The following is a 25,680-nucleotide window of genomic DNA, read 5'->3' on the forward strand; positions in this document are numbered from 1 at the left end:
ATTGCATACGAAGGGCCCCACTTAAGATGTTGTGGATGGTAGCAAATCCTAGTCGACGCTTCTATGAATTTTCAATATATGAAGTAAACTGATTTCCTAGCACGATCCTCCCACTTTTGCACTCGAACTCAACTTTGAAGGTCATAATTTCTTACCATTATAGACAGTGTCGGCTCAAGCCTTAGGCGACCGAGGCGGTCACCTAAGGCCCCCGGCCTAGGGAAGGCCCCCACCCAGCCAAGGCATGGTTTTTTTTTATATTATTGCTTAATTAATGGCGCTATGGCAGATGGGGAGTGGGCGACCGGCGACGGATGTGAAAGGCTAAAGTCTAAGCTGGGCAGTGTCGTCTGGCAGACGGAGACTGGGCGATGGCTACCGGGCTCCGCCCGTACGCCGCTACAGTGCGTCCCTTCGGCCAACGTCGAGTCGTCGACAAGCAACGGGCAACGTCGAGTCGTCGACAAGCAACGGGCAACGTCAAGTCGTCGACAAGCAATGGGCAACGGCCCATGGGCATTTCCTCCCCAGCTCCCCCCTTCTCTGCCGCCTGCGGCCTGCCTTTTTAATGCCTGAACCTTCTCTGGTTCTCGGCAGAATCGGCTTGCAGAGCGCAAAAGAACCGATTTTAAGCTCGGCTCTCAGTCCTCTCCAGCTCTCCTCGCCGACGTCGCCGTCCTCGGCTCCTCCCGTCCTCTGGCCTCCTCGGCTCCGCTCGGACCGCTCTAAAGTCCACGGTCCACCATGCAGTCCGTGCTGCCTCCTCCTCGGCTCCGAGCTCCGGCCTCCTCAGCTCAGGCCTCCCGTCGTCTCCAGTCTCCAACTCTCCTCGCCGAGTCGCCATCCTCGGCTCCTCCGACATCCGGGCTCTGCGGCGACCGAGGTGGCGAGGCCTCCCGACTTCCGACTTCCTCCTCGGCTCTTCCGAGTCTCCAACCTCCTCCCGGCCCAGGGAAAGCCCCCACCCACGGACCACGATCACAGGCCCACGGGGTCCTCAGCTCCTCCGCCGCTCCGACCTCCTCCCGCCTCTCCTCAGCTCCTCCGCCGCTCCGGCCTCCTCGGGGTTCCTGGTTCCCGACCTCCTCCCACCTCCCGAGTCCTGACCTCCTCCCACTTCCCAAATCCCAAGTTCCCGGTTCGACGGTTCCCACTGATCTCGGTTCGGCGGTTCACTGTGAGTGTGAGGCAGGTGAGTTAGTTACTTAGTTTATTAATTAATTTTTGGTCCAATTAATTTTTATTTAGTCAAGTAATTAATTTAGAATTGGTTATTTTTTGGTCCAATTATAGATTGGTTGTGACTTCAGCGGTTCAGCACTATTCGGCCACTTCTTGCCGTCGAGTTCGAAAATATCCCACCTCTTCTCGGCACAATTAAGTTCGGCACTACTTGTCGGGACCCGAGTTTATTTTTCTTGATACAATTGAGTTTTATCATTTTTAACTTTTTTATAATTTGATTTGTTTGTGGTGTTTTTTTAATTGCTTAGTTTGATAATATTATTTATAGATTAAAATGTCTAATAGAAAATATGACTGTGGGTATGAAAAACTCAAAAAAAAAAAATCAATAAACTCATTCAATCTCAAAAAGGAGCTCTAGATAGATTTATTGTTACAAACAAATATAATACTACATCAAATTCAACTCAAGAATTAGCAATAGAACAGGCACCCGAAATAGAGTTAAAAAATGAGATTGCTAGTGAAACAATATCTAGTGAAGAACATAATGAAGAATCAGATGGAGATAGGATAAACAAAGAAAAAGATTGTGAAACTAGTTCTATTCCTACAAATTTATATGATCCTGGTCAATGGAAAATGATTGATACAAAATTTAGAGATCTAATAGTAGAAAGAGGTCCAATTAGGGATTATGATTTTCATTTTCCTAAGGATGAAAACAATAGACACTTCTCTACGATATATTATATTTGTAAGTTACCTAATGGTGAAAAACATGATAGAAAATGGTTAGTGTATTCGAAAGATTTGGATAGAGTATATTATTTTTGCTGTAAATTATTTGATTCAAAGCCTAGCACGAGTCAATTAGTCAATGAAGGAAGTAGGGATTGAAAAAATCTAGGTATCAAGCTTAAAAGTCATGAAACAACTAATGAACATATCATTAGCATGAATAGATGGATTGATTTAGAAGTGAGATTGCTAAAAAATAATACAATTGATAAAAGTCTCCAAGAACAAATAAACCAAGAGAAGGATCATTGGAAAAAAGTTCTATTTAGAATTATTGCTGTCGTAAAAAATCTTGCAAAAAATAATTTAGCATTTCGAGGAAAGAATGAAAAGTCTATCAAAACAATAATGGAGATTTTCTAAGTTTTATTAAAACGATTGCAGAATTTGATCCAATAATGCAAGAACATATTCGATGCATTCAACATGGTGAAATTCACAATCATTATTTAGGTCATAATATTCAAAATGAATTGATTCAAATGTTAGCATCTGAAATTAAAGCTATAATACTTAAAAAGATTAAAGAAGCAAAATATTTTTCTGTAATACTTGATTGCACTCTTGATGCAAGCTATCAGGAACAAATAATCCTAGTTTTAAGATATGTAGATACTTCAACAAGTTCAGTAAAAGTAGAATAATATTTTTTAGAATTTTTAGAAGTAGATGACACCTCTGAAAAGGGCCTTTTTAATGAACTTATAAATATAATAGAAAAACATAAACTTGAGGTTAATGATATAAGAGGACAAGGGTATGACAACGGATCTAATATGAAAGGAAAACATCAAGATGTACAAAGAAGATTATTAGATATAAATCCTAGAGCATTTTACACACCATGTGGATGTCATAACTTGAATTTAGTATTATGTGATACTGCTAACTCGTGTCCTAAGGCTATATCTTTTTTTAGAGTTATACAACGAATTTATACCTTATTTTCTTCTTCTACAAAATGATGGAAAATTTTACAAGATAATATATCCACATTAACTCTTAAACCCTTGTCACAAACACGTTGGGAAAGTCGTATTGAAAGTGTCAAAGCAATTAAAAACCAAGCTCCTAAAATAAGAGATACTTTAGTTCAATTAGCGGAAACTAGTAAAGATCCTAAAATAAAGAGTGAAGCCACATGTTTAGCTACATATGAGATTGAAAATTTTGAATTTTTATTAGGCATAAATATTTGGCACGATATATTGTTTTCTGTTAACTCAGTTAGTAAGATTTTACAATCTAAAGACATGCATATTGATGTTGCTATAGATCAATTAAAAGGTCTTCTTTCTTATTTGAAAAGTTATAGGAAAAATGGATTCATGAATGCTTTGAATTCATCTAAAGAAATTGCAAATGAAATAAAAATAGAACCTATATTTCGTGAAAAACGTGTGATCCGTAGAAAGAAATATTTTGATGAAAATAATGATGATGAGATAACAAGATCAGCTAAAGAATCTTTTAAAATTGATTACTTTTTATATATAGTAGATCAAGCTATTTTTTTCAATTCAAAATAGGTTGGAACAATTTACCATATATGAAAATATTTTTGGTTTTTTGTTTAATTTTAGAAAGTTAAAATCTTTGAATGAAGATGATTTGAAAAAATGTTGTCTTAATCTTGAAAACTTTTTAAAGCATGGTGAATATTCTGATATTGATGGTATTGATCTGTTTTTTCAGAGTTAAAAATTTTAAAAGAATTTTTACGAACAGAAACTAGTACCCCTATTGATATTTTAAGTTTTATAAAAAAAATAGATTCTTTTCCAAATGCATGCATTGCATATAGGATATTATTAACAATACCTGTAACAGTTGCTTCTGTTGAAAGAAGTTTTTTAAAATTAAAGTTGATAAAATCTTATTTGCGATCAACTATGTCACAAGAAAGATTAAATGGATTAGCTATATTATCGATTGAAAATAGTATTTTAATGGATCTTGCGTATAAAAGTTTAATTAGTAATTTTGCTTCTCAGAAAGCTAGATGAATTATTTTTAAATAAAAATTTTAAAATATTTTTATACTTATTAAAAAAAATTTATTATTTAAATAATAATAAAAAAAGCCTCTTCTAATGAGTTCACCTAAGGCCCCCAAATGTATTGGGCCACCCCTGATTATAGATGAACATGGTATGTGGGTACCTTTCCGAGCATGATCCTCCCATTCTTGCATGCAAGAAGTAGATCATCAATAGGCTTCTCCAATGAACCAAGAAGCTTGAAATTGAGTTATGGTTCTACAAAGCTGACAAAAAGTATCTAATATGGTGTATATTTGCATCATAGTTGATGGCTAGAGCTTTTATGGCTTTTGGCTAGTGTTATGGTTAATGGCTGCAATAGAAGGTATATTAAGACTCTTCTGATGGGCTACAATTGTCATAAAGGAATATGGTATTCAGGGATTAAAGATCTATGTAATGGGTTGGGATTGTCATGTATTTATGTAATATGTGAGGAAATCATGTTCTCCGTAATGGGTTGGGTTTGTTATGTATTTCAATTACCCAAAGAAGTCCATGAAATCCATGTTCTCGTAATCATGTAATGAAATGCACTTCAGCTGAGTTAAAGTTTATAATAGTGTCACTTGCACCCTCTCAAGTTTATAGGTAAGACTTGACCCTCTCGAGTTTATAACAGTTACTTGCACCCTCTCAAGTTTAGTAATGTCAATAAATTCCCTATATACTATTGCATATTTCTTTTCAATCAGTACATTTATGAACTGAATCTGATAATGAACGAAATAATACATCAATGCAAATAAAATTTACATTTGCAAACGATATGAAAGCATATATATTTGACTACAATCTATATATTTACAGAGACTAATTAGACATAGCAAATAAACTATGTCCTGTTACAAGCTCCAATCAAGTAAACTGAGCAGTAAAACAAAGCAAATATGCTTGGCAATAAAACTAACCAATATCAGTTTCAACATTCCTCTGGAACCAAGGTGCTAATAAGCTGACCAATGGCAATCTCAAGTTTAGCCAGTAAAACAGTCGCAACTTGAGCAAACAGTCTCAATTACAATCCAAATTCACAATTGTGATACACAACAGTTTCAATAGCATTGATCTACATATCAATTACAACTAAAACTCTCAAATCTCATCTGTGACGCACAAAAAGTTTCACTATCATTTATTTGCACATCAAGTACAATACAAGTTTCGAGCTACATAAACTAGAATTTGATCTACACAACAATTTCAATAAAAATATGAATCGTGAAATGCAAAATTCCAGAAGTATCAACAAAGCATGAACCAAATTATCAACCAAAGGGCCATTTTGTTCATGGGAATAGGCCTGATCTCCGATTCCTCTTCAAGTTAGGTCTTCAAGTTAGATTTCCTGGCACAATCCTCCCACTTTTGCACTCAAACTCAACTTTGAAGCTCATAATTTCTTCCCATTATAGGTGAACAGGGGTGTGGATATTTTTCCTAGCATGATCCTCCCACTTACTGCACACGAGAAGGAGATCATCAACAGGCTTCTCCAATGAACCAAAAAGCTCAAGATTGAGCTTTGGTTCTATAAAGCTTACAAGAAGTGTCTAATGTGGTGTATGTTGGTATAATAGTTGATGGTTGGAGGTTTTTTATAAGAATAATGGTCATTAGCGATGCATTTTTTGGCCTTTAACGACGCTTTTAAGCGTCGCTAAAAACCATCCCGACGCTTTCGTAAGCGTCGGCAAAGCGTCGCCTATGCTACAGTGGAGAAAATGTTTTCCGACGCATCGAAAAGCGTCGGAAATTAGCAACGCTTTACCGACGCTTTTAGCGTCGGCAATTGCAAAATTAGCGACGCTTTAAAGCGTCGCGAGCTAAAAATTTAACGACGCTTTAAAGCGTCGGGAAATGCTCAATTTACCGACGCTTTAAAGCGTCGTTAAATTCCAGCTAGCGACGCTTTAAAGCGTCGCTAATTGATTTCTGGTCGAAATTTTAACGACGCTTTAAAGCGTCGCTAATTGATTTCTGGTCGAAATTTTAACGACGCTTTAAAGCGTCATTAGAATATTTATTTTTTTAAAAAAAAAATTCAAAATTTCTAAACCCTGTTTACAAAATCAAAGCCACACACACTAAGCGAGATATACACAAAATCAAACATATTTATCTAAACATTCATATTGTCAAATTACATTCATACTATCAATTTACGTTTACAATGTACTTCAAAAAGCATAAAAAAATACATATAAACTCCAAAATAAATGCTTCAGGGGTCGCTAGCATCACCATCTCTACGTGCAGATGAACTATCATGAACCTGTAATAAAAAAACTAAAGCAGTTAAGAATACGAAAATTATTAAACTCTTTAAGAAAAATATGATACTTATGCAAAATGTTCAAGTAGATGTAGTAATTTACCTGAGGAGGGACAAACTGATGCAACAAAGATGTAATCTGATTAATCTGAGCCCTCAAAGATTGCATCTCTGTTGGTGGCTTTGCTTCAACTCTTTTATCTCTGCCTTCAGATCATTAACCTTTGCAGTGCTACTACTCTGTCTAACATCTTGAGTATATCTACCCACTGCAGACAACTGAGTGGGGGTAACTCCAACGCCATAACCCCTCACTCGATCATAACGCTCCGAGCCCATCAACTCGGTAAACACCTGAGCTTCGACACCTCTGGTGTTGCCGATTGAAGATGACTCTCCGATACGCTCTGAAATAAGGGATGTAGCTCTGTCCTATATCTCTCAAAAACAATCAAATTAATTTTTGAAAAATTAAAATATATAAAAAATCATTGCAGAAATTATTAATAAATACTACAACTATATCTCTCGACTCCTCTCGGACAAAGCTGCCATCTCGGTGGGTGTGAGTCATCTTATAGAACTCCACCTCACCAGGTTTCCTCCCATGGTCTTCCATCTACAACAAAAAGTATATTGGAAGAGTTTCATCTTATAAAACTATATCATCATACATGCTATATGATACAAGAGTTTCAAAAAGTTTCAAAAAAACTTACGAATTCAGCTCTGAGCCTCGCATAACTCTTCGAGCCTGAAGTGTGAGGAATTGTCTGAGATGCTCGTGCGGCTCGACCAATGTCAGAATATGTCTACCACGAAAAAATTAAACATTGTAATATATTAAATATATTAAACATTATATAAGGTATTGAGAGAGAATACACAACCTGTCCTCTCTCGGAAAACCAATAGTGAACAAGCTCCCTCCACTGATGATGGTATACATCAGGAGGACAAACACGAGCAACCTCCTCCTCTGTCATACCCTCGCGCTTCCAGTCGGCCTTCAACTTCGACTTATGTTCTTTTCATTTGCGGTTGAGGGACTTTAGCACCCAATCATGGCTCTCTGTAGGGAGCACAAACTTTTTCTACACCAAAACAAAAGAATGTTATAATAATATTAAATCAAAAAATTAAATTTATAATAGTAAGCAAATTAACATACAGTAGCTATCAAATTAACAATATTAAATTCAATTCTTTACCTGTACAAATTTAAGAAGCTCAACTTTATAAGAAGGAAGCATATCATTCCACTTATGATAGTTGAGCGGACACAACTGACCCCTACGCGCAACTGATTCTAAGAAACTTGATAAAAGGCTTCCGGCCCTCTTGATGGGCTGCCCTAGTTCGTTGCATTCGACGACCATCTTCTTATCCTCACGAAGCTGCCACACATCCCGTGCTCGAGAGGAACCCCTGTCAACCTCACTCTCCCTTGTTCATCTATAAAAAATAATAATTAAAACATTGGAGGCAAATTAATTAAAATAATTAGATTGTAAATGAACTTAATATATGCACTTTAAATCAAATTACCTTGGATATGCAAGTCATCCATAACCTCCTGGCCTGGATGTTGCTGAGACTGGAACTCATGCTGAGACTCGGACTCGTGCTGCTGGGGCTGCTGGGATCGCATGGACTGAGCAGAAGAAGATCCCACCTGAGACTGCTGGAACTCCACATCTCTGAATCGTTTTCCTCGGTGCATTTTGTTACCTAAGCAAGTACTTAAGCAATTGAAATCTGTTTAAAAATGCAAGAGTAACTAATGTATAAATCATAAAATATTAAAAACAGTGGATGAATCACAAACCTTTTCTCCAACTAGGCCAGAGCAGACAGAAAATTTCAAGCATTATAGGGTTGCGGATTGGGTTGCAGGAGATCGTTTTTTTTTTAACCCTATAAAATCATTATAGGGTAGAATAAACCAAAAAAATGTACAGGTACAATTATCCATACAGGAGCCAAGTCAGCCAGGGAAAAGAATCCTGGGGCAATTCCATACACATGTACAGGTACTATTATTTTTTATGTACATGATTAGGCAACGAAAAGGGTCACAAATATACAGTAAAAATAAAGATATACTTAAGAACTGCATTAAATTCATATGGATCAAAACATTTTCTCTAGCAGAAGTTTCCAAGTTTATCTATTTGAGTTGTTCTAGAACATCACAATATCCAGGCATTCAGTTGTTTTTTGTTGACATAGCCATCTCTACAGAAGAAGTAACTATCAAATAACAGCAGAAATTTTAATTAGAATACGAACATGTGAGAGTGTGATCAGCCTTGAAAGTAAAAGACATACAATTTTTTACAGAAGCTAATGCCCCATTGCCTGATCATATGCATTTGTTAATATGTAATTCAATTTAGATTATTTGCAACAGAGGACTAAAAGATTATAAGACAGTTCAAAAGGAAATAAGGAATTAAAGAAAAATCATGTAGGTCTCATCCAAATTTGTTTATCCTTGATTACAAAAAGTAACTGAAGAATCCCGGTGGGGAAAGGAAATATAATTAGAAAGGTGAAGGAAAGAGAACAAGATTTTCAGGTCTGCATCAATATTTCTGTGTATTATGGCATGCCTTCAAGAGTACGTTAACAGCATAATCATCTCATATCTCTCACTGCAAACTAAAACTATCTGAGAAAGAAGAAGCCATTATTATTAATGGAGAAAGAAACGATACCTGCGGCGAAGATAATAGGATAATGTTCTTAAAATTCTCTAATGTCTTCTGCTGAAAAAGGATAAACAAAATGTATCAGCATATTTTAATTTGGGAGCAATAATGTGATCGGTAATAGATCCATAGTACTCGGACATATTTAACCCTCCAATAGGAACTTGTGTAGTCATAAACAAGTATCCAGGGGTGCGCAAATGCATGTTCAACCCTTTTAGTGTGATCTGGTACAAGGCAGCCCCTTGAGACTGATGCATGGGTGAACCAACCCTGAATCAAGCTCATATAACTCAATACGAAGCTTAACAGGGTTTTTACACCTTGTTTCCAACTTTCATTACTGATCTGTAGCTTGTGTTGGTATGGTCATTCTATAAACCAGCAAGCAATTAGAAATGTGGTCATGAAGACAAAGTTCCAAGAATGTGGTCATGAAGACAAAGTTCCAATTAGAAATGGTTTCTTGACATTCTCTCCTTATAAGTTAGTCTGTAGGATCTAGTTGGGTCACTTTTCACTCCTCAATAAAAGGTTGTTAGCATGTATGATATTGCTAGTCTACTTTCAGGATTCCACCGCTATGCACGGACTTCTTGTGGGGATCACCCAATGCTCTTAGTTTGACTAGCTACTAAGGTACCTGATCACTTCCAGGGAAAATATTTGATCTAGGATCAACCTTTGTTGGAAAATGATTATGCATAGCCTAGAGGTTTCAAATGTGCCTAATAGAAAATAATGAAGACATCAGATTATTTTGGGTTCATTAAACTAAATCTAAGCTAAAAACTAGAGAAAGAATTATTGTGAAGATGCAAATATAAGGAGTTGGCACGGAAGGGGAGGAATTGGGACACATCACCTTTCCTTAAAAACCCGGAAAAGTGAATAAAGAGACTAGGTTATGTGATATGTCTAAAGCTATAAGTATATGTAGGAGAAATAATAAAAAGGAGGAAAAACTATATCCTCACTCCTATCTTTTATGTGCATAGAGCCAAAGCAGACACTGCTCACCTAACAAGGTCACTTATCCAAGGATAAGAAATGTCCTACAACCTACTAATCCCTATTTAAGGTAATCATTGGAATATAATTAAGCCTTCAAAATTCATGGCTTCCTTATGGTATCCATACCATAAATCCTAAATTCTGTAACGATAACATGGTCAAGACATTTTTTTGGTAGGCTGGAAGCTCATCTTGCCTCATGCCTTGAGGCAAAGTTCTTTGAAAATGCCTTGAGGCTCATGGGGGAGGCTACATATAATGTGACACCTAAACATTGTATTATACAAGACATGTTATGCCCACATAATGCCTTTCACAGGTGCAGTGTTAAGCTTTAATTATTCTCACAACCAATAGAAGGTAGGGCATGAATTCTCATACTTTGGAATATTTTTTCTTTTTATGGTTAAAATGCAAATTATGGGGATACGTCATTGTATTTTTTTTAAGCTTTGCATGTAATGGTGATATTAGACCAACTAAATTTTTCACCATATTTTTGAGAATGGAGTTCTAGATCTTTACTAACACAAAGTAAACTAACTACCCCTGAACACAACAGTCACATCATCTATCTTGCATTTTCATGTAATATTCTCATTTTCTCAATGCTTCATTTAATGAAAATAGAACTTATGCGGTTACTACCCTAGGTTTAAGCAATGCCTTGATGAGAGACTAATCAGTACATACTGTTAAACTTAGAAACTTCTGCAACAAGCCTCTTCATCTGTATCATGATTAACTACTTAGGCAAATTTCTTCCCAAAGATGCCATGACTGGCATTATCACTGGCTCACTGCTCACAATCCCTCCCTCTAGCCATTCAGAAACTAGCAAAATCTTATAAGACTTTTTTACCTGATCCATCCAAAGGATGCACACTCCAGGCCGCCTCATAGAATGGGGAATCAATTATTGGGGCAATACACTTCTGAATTGAGTCAATAGCTAGAACTCTGAGTACCATAGGTCTTACCTATTGGGGCAATACCTATGTTAGAACTCAAGATCTACAAGGGAAAAAGAAAAATGAACAAAGAAACCCTAGATCTACGATAGGCGATCATTACCTTCTTTCTGAGGCCCGAAGTCCCGGGCTTCTGCCCCTCAAAAGGAGACATCTCCTTCCGAGTCACCGTAAACATCACCATTTTCTCCTTCTTTCTGTCGAGATTGAGATCAAGATCGACAGAGCGGGCGAGAGGTGGGGAAAGAAAGGAAAGATAGACACGGGAGCAACGACGGAGGACGTGTGGTGACGAGAAGCGAGCACGGATTTAAAGATCCAGAACATCTAGAATTTAAAGATCGAAGCAAGAGAAGAAGATCCCAAACCTGGCCTTGTCCCTGTCCTTGCCGGCTCCAAACTTCAAACGCCGCGTGATGCTTATCTGCGGCGGAGGAGGCGGGAGATATCCACAGAGAGGAGGCCAACGGAGAGGGGGAGGAGGGGAAGGAGATGCGGCGGAGGAACGCGATTTGGGGTCGCACGAAGGAGGGGAATGGCTGAGATCGGCGGAGGGAGGGGGGAGTCGGTCGGCGTGAGCTAGCTAGGGATAGTAGGGATTTAAGGCTGCGGAGGGAGAGGGTCGATCGGGTTTTGATGTGGGAGAAATGAAGTCCGACGACGCTTATAAGCGTCGTCGCATTTCTCCCTTATGCCGACGCTTATAAGCGTCGGTGATTAAACAATGCGACGTGTCAAAAGCGTCGGCGGAAGATTTTGAACCGACGCTTTCTCAAAGCGTCGGCATTTACTGTCGCAAGAAAAAAAAGTGCCGACGCTTTTATCTAGCGTCGGTAATTTAGAGTCGGCAGACACCTTTTTTGTTGTAGTGTTATAATTAGTTTTTGGCTAGTATCATGATTGATGGTTGCAGTAGAAGGTAGAGTGGGACTCTTTTGACGGGCTAGGATTGTTGTGAAGGAATAAGGTATTCAGGGATTGGGGATCTGTGTAATGGGTTGGGATTGTCATGTATTTATGTAGTAGGTTAGGAAATCTTGCTCTCTATAATGAGTTAGAATAGTCGTGTATTTCAACTACCCAAAGAAGTCTATGGATATTATGTACTAGTAATCATATAATGCAATGCACCCTCTCAAGTTTATAATAATTACTTGCACCCTCTCAAGTTTAGTGATGTCAATAAGTTCCCTGTATACCATTGCATATTTCTCTGCAATCTGTACATTTATGAACTGAAACCTGATAATGAACGAAATAATATATCAATGTAAATAAACTATACATTTACAAAAGATGTGAAGGCATATATATTATACTACAATCTGTACATTTACAAGGACTAATTAGACATAGCAAATAAACTATATCCTGTTACAAGATCCTATCAAGCAATGCAGTAAAACAAAGCAAATATGCTCAGCAAAAAAACTAACCAATGTCAGTCTCAATATTCCTCTTGAACCAAATCGGTGCAAATAAACTCACCAATGACAGTCCCAACTTCAGCCAGTAAAACAGTTACAACTTCAGCAAATAGTCTCAATTACAACCAAAGTTTCAATGGCAATGATCTACCCATCAATTACAACCAAAACTCTCAACTCTTATTTATGATGTACAAAAAGTTTCCCTATCATTGATTTGCACATCAATTACAATATAATGCAGTTTCGAGCTGTACATAAACTAGAATTTGATCTACACATCAATTTCAATTAAAATATGACTCGTAATACCCAAAATTCCAAAAGTATCAACAAAAGCATGAACCAAATTAGCAACCAAAGTATCAACCAATGCCAACCAGTTTCAATCCAAATAATAACCAAGTATCAGTTGTGATTCACATTCACTCCACAAAAGGCTTTAAGTTACTGTGCACATTCATACACAAAAGCTAATACTTAGCCCTATTGTCATCCTACTAAGAACGACTGAATTAGACAGTTGGCTTACATCTCCTTAAGTCATCTAACAAAAGCAGTGGGTATGAATAGTACTTGAGTTAAATAATAAATAAGAATAAATATTGAAACTAGATTAATACCTGTTGCTAACACATCAGAAGTTTGTGCATCTTGCTGTGTGAGAGCATAAACTCTTCCTTGGGTCCACAGCTTCTGACTTCCACCCTTATTTTGTTCAGTTGTTTGGGCGGGTTGATTCTTCTTCCTTTGTGGACATTCAGCTATTTTGTGGCCCTTCTAACCACAACCAAAGCACGCACCTATGTTCCAACGGCAATCCTTCTCTGCATGAGCGTTACCACATCTAGAACATTTGTTGCCATCTGACTGTCCAGCATTTTCGTTTGCTAATCTCTTATTTGAACTCTCAGTATTTCTGTTACTTTGTCCTTGAGATTCGTTCGACCTATTTCTTTTCTTTTGATTTCTTTCTCTTTCTGCATGGGCTTCATTGACTTTCCTTTCAATTATTAATGCTTTGTTTACCTCAGCTGCATAGGTAGTCAACTCATAAGGTACCACTTGTTTTTTAATTTTAGTCTTCAGTTATATCTTAAATTTATGCACTCGATCTAGCTCATCCTCAACTAACCTTGAAACAAATTTAGCTAGTTCGGTAAATTTAGCTTCATATTCTACAATGATCATATTCCTTTGTTTTAGATGAATAAATTCTTGCTCTTCTGCATTCTTACACTCTAAGAAAAATACTTATCATAGAACGTTCCTCGAAATCTTTCCTAAGTGAGTGGCTCTCTATTTTGCTCATATTTATATTCCAGCATCCGCCACCAGTTGAATGACGCATTTTACAACATGTATAATGCATAAATAATCTTTTTATCATCCCAACATCCCCGAACAGTAAATGCTTTCTCCTAGCAAGATTGACGACTCCCTCCTACTGAGGGGTGCCACCAACCTGCTGGGGTGTGCTGCTATCTTGTTGGCTTGGTGCCTTATCAGTAGCACCACTAGTAGTATTTTTCATCTGACGTTGAGGCATCCTAACCTACAAGTATTTAGAATAACTTGTCACAATCATCATAAACTAACGTTCCAATTATGTCCTAGCATCTACCCACCTACAGTCATGTCATATCTGATTCTATAACTTGTGATTCATCCACTTATACTCTGATACCATTTGGTACAATCCAGGACTTCCCCCAAAATAGATAGCCGGAAGGTATTAGTTGGGTTTCTTAGTCCTATATAAGCATTAAAGATCTCCTCGGCGAATAACCGATGTGGGACTAAACATACGCCCGCACGGAAAATGAACTCCGGGAGGATAGAATAAAAAAAATTAAGTAAGATAAGTGGTCCTCACAGTTTTCTTGGAGTAACAATAGCTCATAAAACTCTCAATATCTTTTTGTCATGAATAGTATTGTTGTCATAACATGGCAGCATGGGACATCAGATAGATCCCATCTTCTACATGCACGTGTTTCCTTCCAAGTCCACCACAAACCTTGCATTCGCCTGATCAACCTCAATTCTATACTCCCTCCTCCCCATGTGCAATGGCATTCCATTGCTTTAACCTTTGCTTTCTCTAATCTCATCTGAATCCTGGGAAAAATCTGACCATCAAATTTGTTGATCCCCTCCCTCAATTCCTGGAGCCTTGCCATCAACACTCTTCAAATGGTCTCCAGTAAGGTGATGATTGGCTTCTCCCTGGTCTTAACTATGTATTTGTTAAAGGATTCACAAACATTATTCAAGAGTTGTTCTGACTTTGATCTAGGACTAAAGGCATGCCTAAAATCTACAAGATCCTACCAAAAAAAAAAAAGAATAAATAAATAAATTTTCTGAAAAGGCTTTTTACAATGCCCTGCACAATTAAGGGGAAATTATCTTATGCATATTAGATATGAATCTAATGACGAACTTCCAAGGGCGCAATGTCAGCTAGAAGACTAGTCAGAAACTAGGTCTAGCTGTCCTTATTTCAACCTATGGCATGGTTCAGCAGTCAAAGCATCTTCGTTACTTTTATGTACCCGTGGGCGGAAACCCTTTTAGGTTTCCTTAGGGACCGATTCACTCTAAAAATGTTCTCTTCAATGCTATGTCTAGATTGTTTAGACCACATCCTCATCTCTGTCTCTATCATAGGCTTGTGGACATTTTGCTCAAACAGATCATCGCTAATATCATCAGCAGATTCCCTCAAGTCACTAAGGACAACAGAAGTTGCTCAGTCATCAGTTGTTCTACTATTTCTGTAATTGATTAATTGCCCTTTCTAACATTTAGTCGAAAAGACATGGTTTCTTTTTAGCAAAATGGTGGGAGCCAAAATAAAGAAAGATGAAGAAATGAAGAACAAGCATTTTTGTCCTTGCTTCTTAACATTCGACAGATGGCAGGGGATTGCGGCTCGTTCAGGGCCACACATGTGTACCGAGAGGCCAACTCAGCTGCTGATTGGGTGGTCTCCCATGCGGCGCATCACTCAGGAGATTTTTTTTGGATGAACCAGGTGAATGTTCCCCACTTGCTGGGCCAGCTTCTTTTTTCTGATTTTCTTGGTTGTACTCATATATGTGTGGTGAAAGGAGCTGGTGTACCAAAAAAAAATTAAGCATTTTTTTACATGAGTATGAAAACAATGACAGAAAATTAGGTTATAAAATTGAATTAAAATTTAAATATTATCTTATTCTCAAATTTGTTAACATGTTAGCATGCACATAGGATGTGCTTGAATTTTCTAGTACATTTATAGGATTGGGTTGGCTTGGGCTCGCAGGCTGCGTTTAGGATCCTAACCCGACCAGACTAGGAGTCAAGTTGGATTTTTTTCAGCCCAAGCCCAACCTATCGACAAATGGATTAGACTAGTTGTTGCATTCTTCATGGACTAGAATGCTCCCATTCATCAGATTATCCTTGTATTGGAGCTAATTTCTTGAGAAAGTATATTGAAGATCTTTAAATTTAGTGGGACCTCAGTACCCTGTGTAGCATTGGCTGTCCTAGAGATTTTCCCAACTTGAATGATAAAATCATCTGCACTACGGTCTAAAAAGCATCGTAAGTTAGCAATGCATAGAAGCAGCGTTAACTTAACGACGCGCATATGATGCATCATAATTTTTTTTTTTTCATGCTTGTATTGTCGACGCTTCGCCAATGCTTTGCTAAATATCAGAATATAATTTTGCAATGTTTATTCGTGTCCCTTTTATGACTAAAAATGATGTCGAAAATATCAGTTTTTTTTTCTATAATGCTATCTCCACACTATTTGATCAGGTTGTTCTACAGCCATGGCATCTGTCAAGATACTGTACATATTGCATGCATCAGCAATGAAAAACTTTGTGGGAGGTTGGGTGACAGAGAGCTTTCAACCATTCAGTCTCGTGCAAAAGTAGCAATAAATAACTGGATGCCAAAGACTTATCCCCTCATCCACCTACCACACCAGAATACTATCTCATCCCAGCCACTAACTTGAACCTGCAGGTAATCAAAGAAAAAGTCCCTCCTGAGCTGTTTGTTTCTCAACAAACTTGAGAAGCTCTAGTAGCACCCCTTGTCGGAAGCATGTCATGGCCTTTAAATTGGGGAGATGCATCAATTTCAACAGCTCTTTTCAAAGTCCATTCCCCCTACCAAAATGATTCCAACACTAGGCAGCCTAAGGCGCACTTTTAGATCTTTAATATCCAATATACACCAAGGCCGCCTTCCTCCATTGAAAACCACTTTTGGTTGATGAGGAAAGTGCCCCTCTCTGTGATGTCCCTTGCAGAAGAAACATGCTCGGATTGGTTTAAGGTGCATTTAGTTTGTAAATAAAATAAAAATTAAAATCAAAATAGATTAAAATGGTCATATTTTTCGACGTATTTGATTTATGATTGGAATCAAAATCGAAATTGAAATAGAATTTGAATATCAAAAAAAAAAAAAGCTAGAATTTTTGGAGAATTGAGAAAATCGAAATCAGAATGGAACTCCCTCCAACTAAATGGTTGGAATGAGAGTTATACATTCCCATTCCTATTCTAGAGCCTAACTTTCCCCGACCCACATGCCCTTACTTCTATCATGTAATAAGTTATCATCTAGTAAATAGAAATAGAAGTAAGAATAGCTCTCCACAGGATGAATATACCGTTTGGCTGAGAGGAGTTTGCCCCTCCATCCCAACAATTTTTTGTTCAAACTTGTCCATAGAAGCCCTATTTAATCTGTTTTGCAGAAAGGAGTAAAAGCTGGTTGGGATCATAAGATAGTGAATGAGTAACTGACCAACATTACATCCAAATGTGTTACCATATCCTTTATCCTTCATGTTGAGATTCACAGGGATACTTTCGGATTGAGCATGACTAGAAAATACTTATGATAAGCCTTGCTTTGGGTCAGTTTACTATCAGAGTTTGGACTTTGTCTTGTAATCTTTGAGATCGTCTTAACCTTGTTATCATTGTAAGCTCCCAACGAAGATGCTAATGACAAAGTGAGGACCATATTCCACATTCAAAAGTGAGAAATTAGAGCCAAATAACACTGCTCAAATAAACAGCCCTTAACAAGAAACAGACAATGTGATTTATAGTGATCAAACTAGAATTAATGATACTATATACTGAATTTGATTACATATTTAATAAATTTGTCAAATTAAAACCAAATTTTTGATCTATTTAATAAATATATTAGATTCAAGTTAAATTTTTGATGTAAACTGCATCCGGCATGACCTAACTCATAGCCACCCCTGTTTTTAAGCCAGGCCTACCACTTTACCGATCAGTATTTTTTCTTCCCCTTCCCAAGGAGATCGACGAATGAAGAAAATGAAAGCCTTGTCGGTGCACCACATGCAGCACGTGGGAATCCATCAGCCGCTGCCAATAAAAAGAGACCATTGCAGGAACTCCCACGTGCGGTGTGCCCAATTTTTTTTAAGCCAAAAAAGCATTCGCACAAGACTGGCTCCCGCCGTATACTACTACTCTTTAGTTCCACAGCTCAATTAGTCCCACCAACACAGGTAAAAAATTGAGCAGAGTGTAGTAAAAAAAAAAAAAAACTCCAGGTAAAAAAATTGAGTAGAGTTAAAAAGAACAAAAGAGGACAAAAGCCATAGACTTTTCGTCACATTTACACCAAGTTAGTACCGAACTCTAGAAGGAAACCACTTACCGCGTTTTTTTCCACTTCTTCGCGAAAGTGCAGTTCCACCAAGAAAAATTAAATAAATTAATGTACATGAAAAAAGAGAGAAAGAAATGTTATTATAATACTTTCTAATTTCCAACTTTCCGATCTACTACTACTAGTAGTTGCTCACGTGATAGTTCCGCCAGCGCATGTGAGCTCTCTCGTCATCCGGCCACACGTTCCGATCCATCGCGCGACCGCTGACCCGGCCGGGGGCAGCGGAGGATCCACAATTGGCGATTCAGATCCGATCCCGGATCCAACAGCTCCGGTTTCACCTCGGGCGCCGCCCCCCTCGGCGGCGGATTCTCGCCGTCGTCCTCCCCCCGGACCCGCTTCACCCCGATCGACACCCCGAACAGCCTCGCGCATGGCCCCGCCGAAGACGGCGAGATCGTCACCTCCTCCGCCTTCAACCGCCCCTCCTCTGCTTCCTCCGCCGCCGGCATCAGCTCCAGCACCGGCGGCGCCACCTCTACCACCGCCGTCGTCGCCGCCACCTCTCCCCCTCCTCCTTCCCCGCCGCCCTGCTGCTGGCTGGAGGTATACTTCGATATGAGGAGGAGAATATTATTGCAGAGGTTCTTCATCTGCGAGAACTCGCGGGAGAGCCGCGAGTTCTCCTTCCTTAATCTCTCGTTCTCGTCCCTCAGCTCTGCCGCGCTGCCGGACGGCGGCGGCGCCCCGGGGGAGGAGTTGGATGATAATACCTGCTCTTCCCCAGAGTTCGCCGGCGAACCGACCCGGTTCGCCGGCTCGGCCACGGGGATAGGCGTTGCGCCCGGCACAGGCGCCGGCCCCACCTGGGGGGTGATCTTCCGGCGGTGGATGTCACGAAGAAGCTGCTTCTCACCCCGCCGGAAGCAGTCGTTGGCGAACTCCCACCGATCCGGCACGATCTTACGAAATCCCTATCAAAAATCCAAGAAAAATCAAATCACACACAAAAAAAAGGAAAAAAACAAGAACTGGAGCCGAGATTGGAGATGGATGGAGATCGAGGACTGACGTAGGTGTTGAGCTGACGGACGAAGCTAGAGAAGTTGTTGTGCTTGAAGTATTTAGGGAGGAGGTCGCGGGCGAAGTCGGCGGGACGCCAGACGATGAAGGCGGATCCGTCGTCGTTCCAGGAGATGACGTCGTCGACAGAGGGGTCGTCGACGAGCTGGTAGGTCTTGGTGAGGAACGGCGTGGGAAGCGATCGCTGGCCACCCTCCGGCAACGGCGGCGCCGGCGGTTCGCCGGCCTGCACCCCCGCCGGGTCCATCTGTGGTGCCATCGCCGCCGGCGAATCCTCCAACGTCACCGATCGAGAAACTTCTAACAGATCTCGAGACCGAAGGACGGCCGGGAGATCGAGATCGGGTCGGAGGGGGATGGAGGGGAGTGGGGACTTTTAAACGTTCTAGAAGGTTCTTGTTGTGGATAATATTAAATTATTAATGTGGAGGAGAAACCGAGAAAAACGGAAGACTCTGGAAAAATTGGGTGAACGGAGAGAGAGGAGGGGAAAGAAGTCAAAAGTGTCACATACGGATTCTCCGCATAGAAATCACCATGCGGCATTCCATCTACCTCCAGGATAAGATAGGATGAAGCAAGTGTTTCCGTCCTGTTATAATAATCATAACAACAGTACAACTATGTAGAATTATTATATTATAATTCATTTTGATGCTTTTTGTTTTTTTAAAAAAAATGAATGTTACAGTTTCCATAACTTCATTATAAGAAAAAAAAGGTAATGGGCAATAAATGAAACATAATAACATCATTGTCCAAATCATGTTTTACATAGTAAATTTAGAAAAAAAAGTGATGAAAAATTACTTTATTCAGTTAAAAAAAGGTAAATATCGAGTAACAGCTATTATTTTCTCAGGCCACATTGCTTTGTTATTCTTTATTTTGATTCAGCTAGCTAGAGTAACGTAAACAACTATTGTACCCAAAAAAAAAAAAATAGTGAAGAAATAATGGCCATCAAATAATTATGCATTTTTGATAAAAGTTACTCTTCAAAAATGTCCTATGGGTCATTACTATGAGAATAGATTTAAACAACATGTTATCCTATTATAATGGTTCCTTAATGAAAGGATTATGAACTGTTATACGAGTCATAACAGTTATTAATTTTATCATTTTTCATTTTTTTAATATTAAAATATTCACTATATTAGATAAAATAATAGTTTTTAGACCATGCAATCCATTTTGGAATGAATTTTAAAGTGAAAATTTTTGAAATTTAAAATAAACATTATTTTATTAAAGAAAGTACTAAGTAAAACTAATAATTGTCGGTCTGTTATAATAAAAAAAAATTGTTATATGTTTTCATGTTATTTACTTTAACAATAAAATATGGGCGGTTGGAACTGTTGCTGGAAATTGGATCCGGGGGCGGCAATCGGCTAAGAATGAGGAGCTTCGGCGTGAGATAGCAGGTCGCGGTACATCGGCGGGCGGTGTTCTCCGGGGGACTTGCAAAAAGCCGATGGCCGGAGTTTTCGGCGTCGGCCCTTCGATGCCTAAGTTAGAGGGCGCAAATGTATGGAGGGAGAGAAAATATGTCTCAGAAGTTTCAGAGTCCAACCCCTTCTAAGATGGAGGGGTTACTCTTTTATAGAGGGGTACAGGATTACCTGTGATGTGACGGGGCGAACGGGTTACCGTCATAATTGAGCATATCGTATGAATTAATGCATGATCGTGTGAATTAATGCATTGCCGTAGAAGATCAGGCCGAAGCCAATGAGTCGTCGTAACTGATCGGACATAGCCGAGCGGGTCAACTGTTTGCCATGGAGGGTTTGAGATCCGTAGATAGCATGTGCATTGATTGTTGAGTGAGCCGGAGATCAGTAGAGGCCATGCGCATTAATTGTTGAGTGAGCCGGAAATCAGCAGAGGTCATGCGCATTAATTGTTGACAGCAGTAGCAGGATATGATCCCCGGTCGAGCTGCAGAAGAATGTGACCGCAGCAGGTGGATAGCGAGGTCGGACTTCCGAGGTCGAGGATGTTGAGGTCAGATGCCCAGATCGGGCTTTCAGTTGGGCATCTTAAAGTCAGACGCCTCCAGATCGGACGCCAGGTCGGGTGTCTCCAGGTCGGGCGCCTCCAGATCGGACATCCTTAGGTCGGACGCCTTCATCATGTGCCGACGATGCATTCATGCATTTCTAGGACGATCTGCTTTTTTCCCAATAAGAACCGTTACAACAGCTAACAGTCATTATGCCAATATCTAGCCAGCCTGCAACGGGAATGGAAGGGCTGTCGTTGAAACGAGAGAGCGGAGTTTTTTTCGTGGGAAATTAATTCCCCACCCTTTCGAGACTCCGCAATAACAAAAAAACATTGTCGACTAAATCTCAACGAGATGGAAGTAGGGGTGGCAAAATATGACCCGACCCGCCAACCCGATCCGTATTCGACCCGCCATAAACAGGTTTGGGTTTGGCTTAAACAGGTTCGGATCGTAAACAGGTTGACCCGTTTAACCTGTTTATTAATTGGGTCGGATACAGATTTTAAATTCCTGACCCGTTTAACCCGTATAACCTGTTTAATTGTTGGGCTGATAAATAAGGGCCAGCCCAACTCCCTGTCTCGGCCCGTTTTCACCGCCTCGGCCCAACTCCCCGCTTCGGCCTGCATTCACCGCGAGGTCCACGGTCCACCGTCTGCTTTCAGCCTTTCACCGCGAGGTTGATTGGATCGTAAAGGCGTCGCTAAGGCCGTAAGGCGTTGCTTCTCCTTAGGTTTAGCCATTTAGGGTTTGTCTTTGTGAGCGCCGCCCGAGCTCTATTCCCTCAGTCCCTCTCCCCTCTCCTAGTCTCCTCTCCTCCGGACCTCCGCCTCCGCCCTCTCCTCCCCCTTGCCGACTCCTTCCGCCTCCCCGTCGACGGCGACCGCGGCGGCTCGACGGGTTCCTGGGACGTCGCTTCCGCCTTCTTGGGGCTTTTCGTCGTCTCGCGACTTGCCGGCGGACGGTGACTGCTTTGTCTTCTCCACGACGACGGCCTCCGCCTCCCGCTCTATCCGTGCGTTCTCTCCCCTTCTCCGCTAGTAGTATAGTCATGCTATCTTTGATTTCCTTCCGCCATCTCTTTCTGTCTCTGTTTCTTTGTCTTGAGGATCTTGGATCTCAAAGCGGCGGAGGACGTGAGCGTGCTCTATCTTTTCCTCAAAGCGGCGACTACTGCGGAGCAGCAGATATGCCGGTAGAGGGAAATGGTTTGGTTTTTACTGCTTATGGTTTGATTCATGGCGAAAGCTAGGGCTTCCAGATTTTTCCCCCCATCCGAATCGAAGCCGTCGATGATTTTCGGAGAGAAAAATTTAGGGATGGCGCCTAGAATCCTAGATCAGAGATTTTGAGGGCTCCCGTTTCCATTTTCTTTTATTTTTTTCAATAAGAAAATTGTAATCAGTTAATTTCTCTCCTCCCCTTGTTCCTCTCCGTATTTTCTTTTTTTCTAATTTTTGGTTAAATTTTTTTTAAAAAAAAAATTTGCTCGACTGTGTTAATATTGGTGGATTTATCGTAAATTATGTTGGCACGGTTCATGGCTTATACGCTAACTATCTAATTTAAGTCCAATAGTTAAACGGGTCAGGTTGGGTTAAACGAGTCGGGTTGGGTTAAACGGGTTACCTGTTTATTAAACGGGTTAAACGGGTCGGGTCGGGTTACCCATTTAATAAACAGGTCAGGTTCAGGTTGGAATTTTCTGACCTGTTTAATAAACAGGTCGGGTTCAGGTTTATGATTTTTTGACCCGACTTACATCTGACCCGACCCGTTTATGTCCGACCCGACCCGATTGCCACCCCTAGATGGAAGGTCCAGAGATTTTCTAAACTGTACTTTTCGATTCTTGAGCCCATTTTATTTTAAAAAAAGATGTCGAAAATGCCTTTGCCCCTCCTGATCTGCCATCCATGTGAAGAAGAGGAAGAAGAAAACAGCCGGCTACAGCCCCCACCGACTGCAGCCCACCCTCTCTCGAGCCCCCTCCCGCGGCCACCGCCGGCCCCGGTCCACCCCCTCCCGTGCCTCCTCCTGTGGCCGCGCCGCCGGAAATGCCTCCGCTCCCGCCCCAATAGTGAGGAGGTTCCGAAGAAGAGGAAGAAGGGCGCCCTCCCGCATCCTGCTGCCGTCGCCGGCCACGACCCGCTCTCCTTCAACGTCTGTCGCGGCCTGGCCTCTTTCCAGCACCGCCGGCCTTATGGGAGGAGAGAAGTTCTCCGCTGGCCAACCGCGGCCACCGACGGCGGTCCAACCCTCTCTTGCGGCCGCCCCGGCCCAGCTCCCTTCCGGCGCCGCCGGCCTGTGGGAGGAGAACTAAAGAAGAAAGAAGAAGAAGGGAAGAAGAGAAAAAGAAAAAGAAAAAGAAAAAGAAAGAAGAAAGAAGAAAAGGAAAAAAAAAAGAAGAAAAAAAAGAAAGAAAATAAATAAATAAATAAATGCATAAATAAAATATTTATTTATTTATCCATTTATTCATATATATATATTTATTTATTTATTTATTTAATTTTTTATTTTTTTTATTTTATTTTCTTTGCTTTTTTTTTCCATTCTTTTTTTTTCTTTCTTTTCTTTCTCTTTTCTTCTATTTTCTTCTCCCGTGAGGCCGGCGACGCTAAAAGGAGGTCGGGCCATGGCGGCCATGGGATGGGGCCCGGCTGCAGCCAGCGACGGTCGTGGCTGCTTTATTTATTTATTTATTATTTTATTTGATTACAATATATTATTTATTTACTTATTTGTCCATTCATATATATATATATACTTATTTATTTAATTTTCTTTTCTTTCTTTTTTTCTCTTTTCTTTTTTATTTTATTTTATTTTCTTCTTTTTCTTTCCTTTTCTTCTTTTTTTTCTTTTTCTTTTCCTTTTTTTCTTCTATTTTCTCCTTCCGTGAAGGCGACGATGCTAGAAGGGAACTGGGCCGTGGCGGCAACGAGAGGGGGCCCAGCCGTAGCCGCTTTATTTATTTATTTATTATTTTATTTCATTACAATATATTATTTATTTATTTATTTATTTATTTATTTGTTTATTCATATATATATGTATTTATTTATTTAATTTTTTTTCTTTCTTTTATTTTATATATTATTTTTTTCTTTTCTTTTCTTTTTTTTCTCTTTCTTTTCTTTTTTTTTCTATTTTCTCCTTCCGTGAGGCCGGCAGCACCAAAAGAGGGTCGAGCATGGCGGCCGTAGGAGAAGGCCTGGCCGCAGCCGCTTTATTTATTTATTAATTATTTTATTTCATTACAATATATTATTTATTTATTTGTTCATTCATATGTATGTATATATTTATTTATATAATTTATTTATTTATTTATTTATTTATTTGTTGTTTTCTTCTCTTTTCTTTCCTTTTCTTTTCTTGTTTCTTCTCTTCTTTCCTTCTCCTTCTTTCTTCTTCTTTTTCCTCCCGCGAGGCTGGCGGTGCCGGAAGGATGCCAAGCTGTGGCGACCATAGAAAGGGGGGCACGGGAGGGGGCCGAGCTGCCGGCGGCGCCTGCGGCAGCTGCGACGGCCGCAGCTGCCCAACAGTTCCTCTTCTTCGGCACCTCCCCACCGCGGGGCGTTCTCGGCGGCGCGGAAGGGTGGCGGGGCCGAGGCAGCCGCGGGAGGGGGCGGGGCCGCGGCAGCCGTGGGAGAGGGCGCGGAAGAGGGCGGGGCTATGGCAGCCGCGAGAGGGGGCGGGTTGTGGCTGGCGGTGACCATGGCTGCCCAGCGGTTCCTCTTCTTCGACACCTGCCCTTCGTGGGGGTGGGGGCATTCTCGGCAGCGCGGAAGGGGGCGGAGCCGGCGGCGGGCCGGGGCCGGCGGCAGCCTTTTTCTTTCCCTTTTTCCGTGGAAATAGGAGAAGCGGGTGCATTTTCATCTCATATTAGAATGTTGAAATGTATTGTTAAACAATCAGTTAACAGGGCTTAAACGTTAAAGGCTGGTCATTAGTTTTTCTTTTTTTAAATGGAAAAAGACCACTCGAGAAGCGTGGCAGTTTCTCTTGTGGAGACTTGGGGCAGATGATCGGCTGCTCTATGAAGGCCAGCAAACACAGTATTGACCATGCAGTATCCGGACACGTATCCACGCCATCTCCACTCAGTATGAGTTGTTCTTTTTTTTTTTAAATAGAAAAAGACCATTCGAGAAGCGTGGAAGTTTCGCTTGTGGAGACTTGGGACAGATGATCAGCTGTTCTATGAAGGCCAGCAAACACAGTATTGACCATGCAGTATCCCGAAACGTGTCCACGACATCTCCACTCAGTATATGTAGTTGCTGGTATCTCGGTCAGGTCTCCTGATCGCAACAATCCATGATTTATCCTAAATCTTATACAGTGCAGCAAGCTAAAAAAAGGGGAAACAATCCAATGAATTACAGCTTGTATTGCCACCATTGAGAGATGGAACCTTTGCACTTCAATCCCGAGCTAAAAAAAACAGGGAACAATCCCCACATGAT

At 40.4% G+C, this 25,680-nt stretch overlaps 2 protein-coding genes across 2 annotated transcripts; both read right to left on the reverse strand.

The window, feature by feature from the left end:
- Nucleotides 1-6,252: 6,252 nt before the first annotated feature.
- On the reverse strand, nucleotides 6,253-7,345 carry LOC120104308 (uncharacterized). Its single transcript, XM_089927669.1, has 6 exons — nucleotides 7,194-7,345; nucleotides 7,023-7,115; nucleotides 6,821-6,922; nucleotides 6,511-6,735; nucleotides 6,407-6,421; nucleotides 6,253-6,303 (listed from the first exon to the last, which is right to left on the reverse strand). The coding sequence occupies exons 1-6, from the start codon at nucleotides 7,287-7,289 to the stop codon at nucleotides 6,253-6,255; spliced, it is 582 nt and encodes a 193-aa protein (XP_089783795.1). The 5' UTR covers nucleotides 7,290-7,345.
- Nucleotides 7,346-18,069: 10,724 nt separating this feature from the next.
- On the reverse strand, nucleotides 18,070-19,577 carry LOC103715062 (heat stress transcription factor B-2b-like). The gene is made up of 2 exons (XM_008802571.6): nucleotides 19,178-19,577; nucleotides 18,070-19,079 (listed from the first exon to the last, which is right to left on the reverse strand). The coding sequence occupies exons 1-2, from the start codon at nucleotides 19,445-19,447 to the stop codon at nucleotides 18,333-18,335; spliced, it is 1,017 nt and encodes a 338-aa protein (XP_008800793.4). The 5' UTR covers nucleotides 19,448-19,577; the 3' UTR covers nucleotides 18,070-18,332.
- Nucleotides 19,578-25,680: the final 6,103 nt, after the last annotated feature.

This window comes from Phoenix dactylifera, chromosome 16 (assembly GCF_051530095.1).
Source record: "Phoenix dactylifera cultivar Ajwa chromosome 16, Ajwa_hap1_PhDact_Kaust_v1.1, whole genome shotgun sequence".
Lineage (NCBI taxonomy): Eukaryota > Viridiplantae > Streptophyta > Magnoliopsida > Arecales > Arecaceae > Phoenix > Phoenix dactylifera.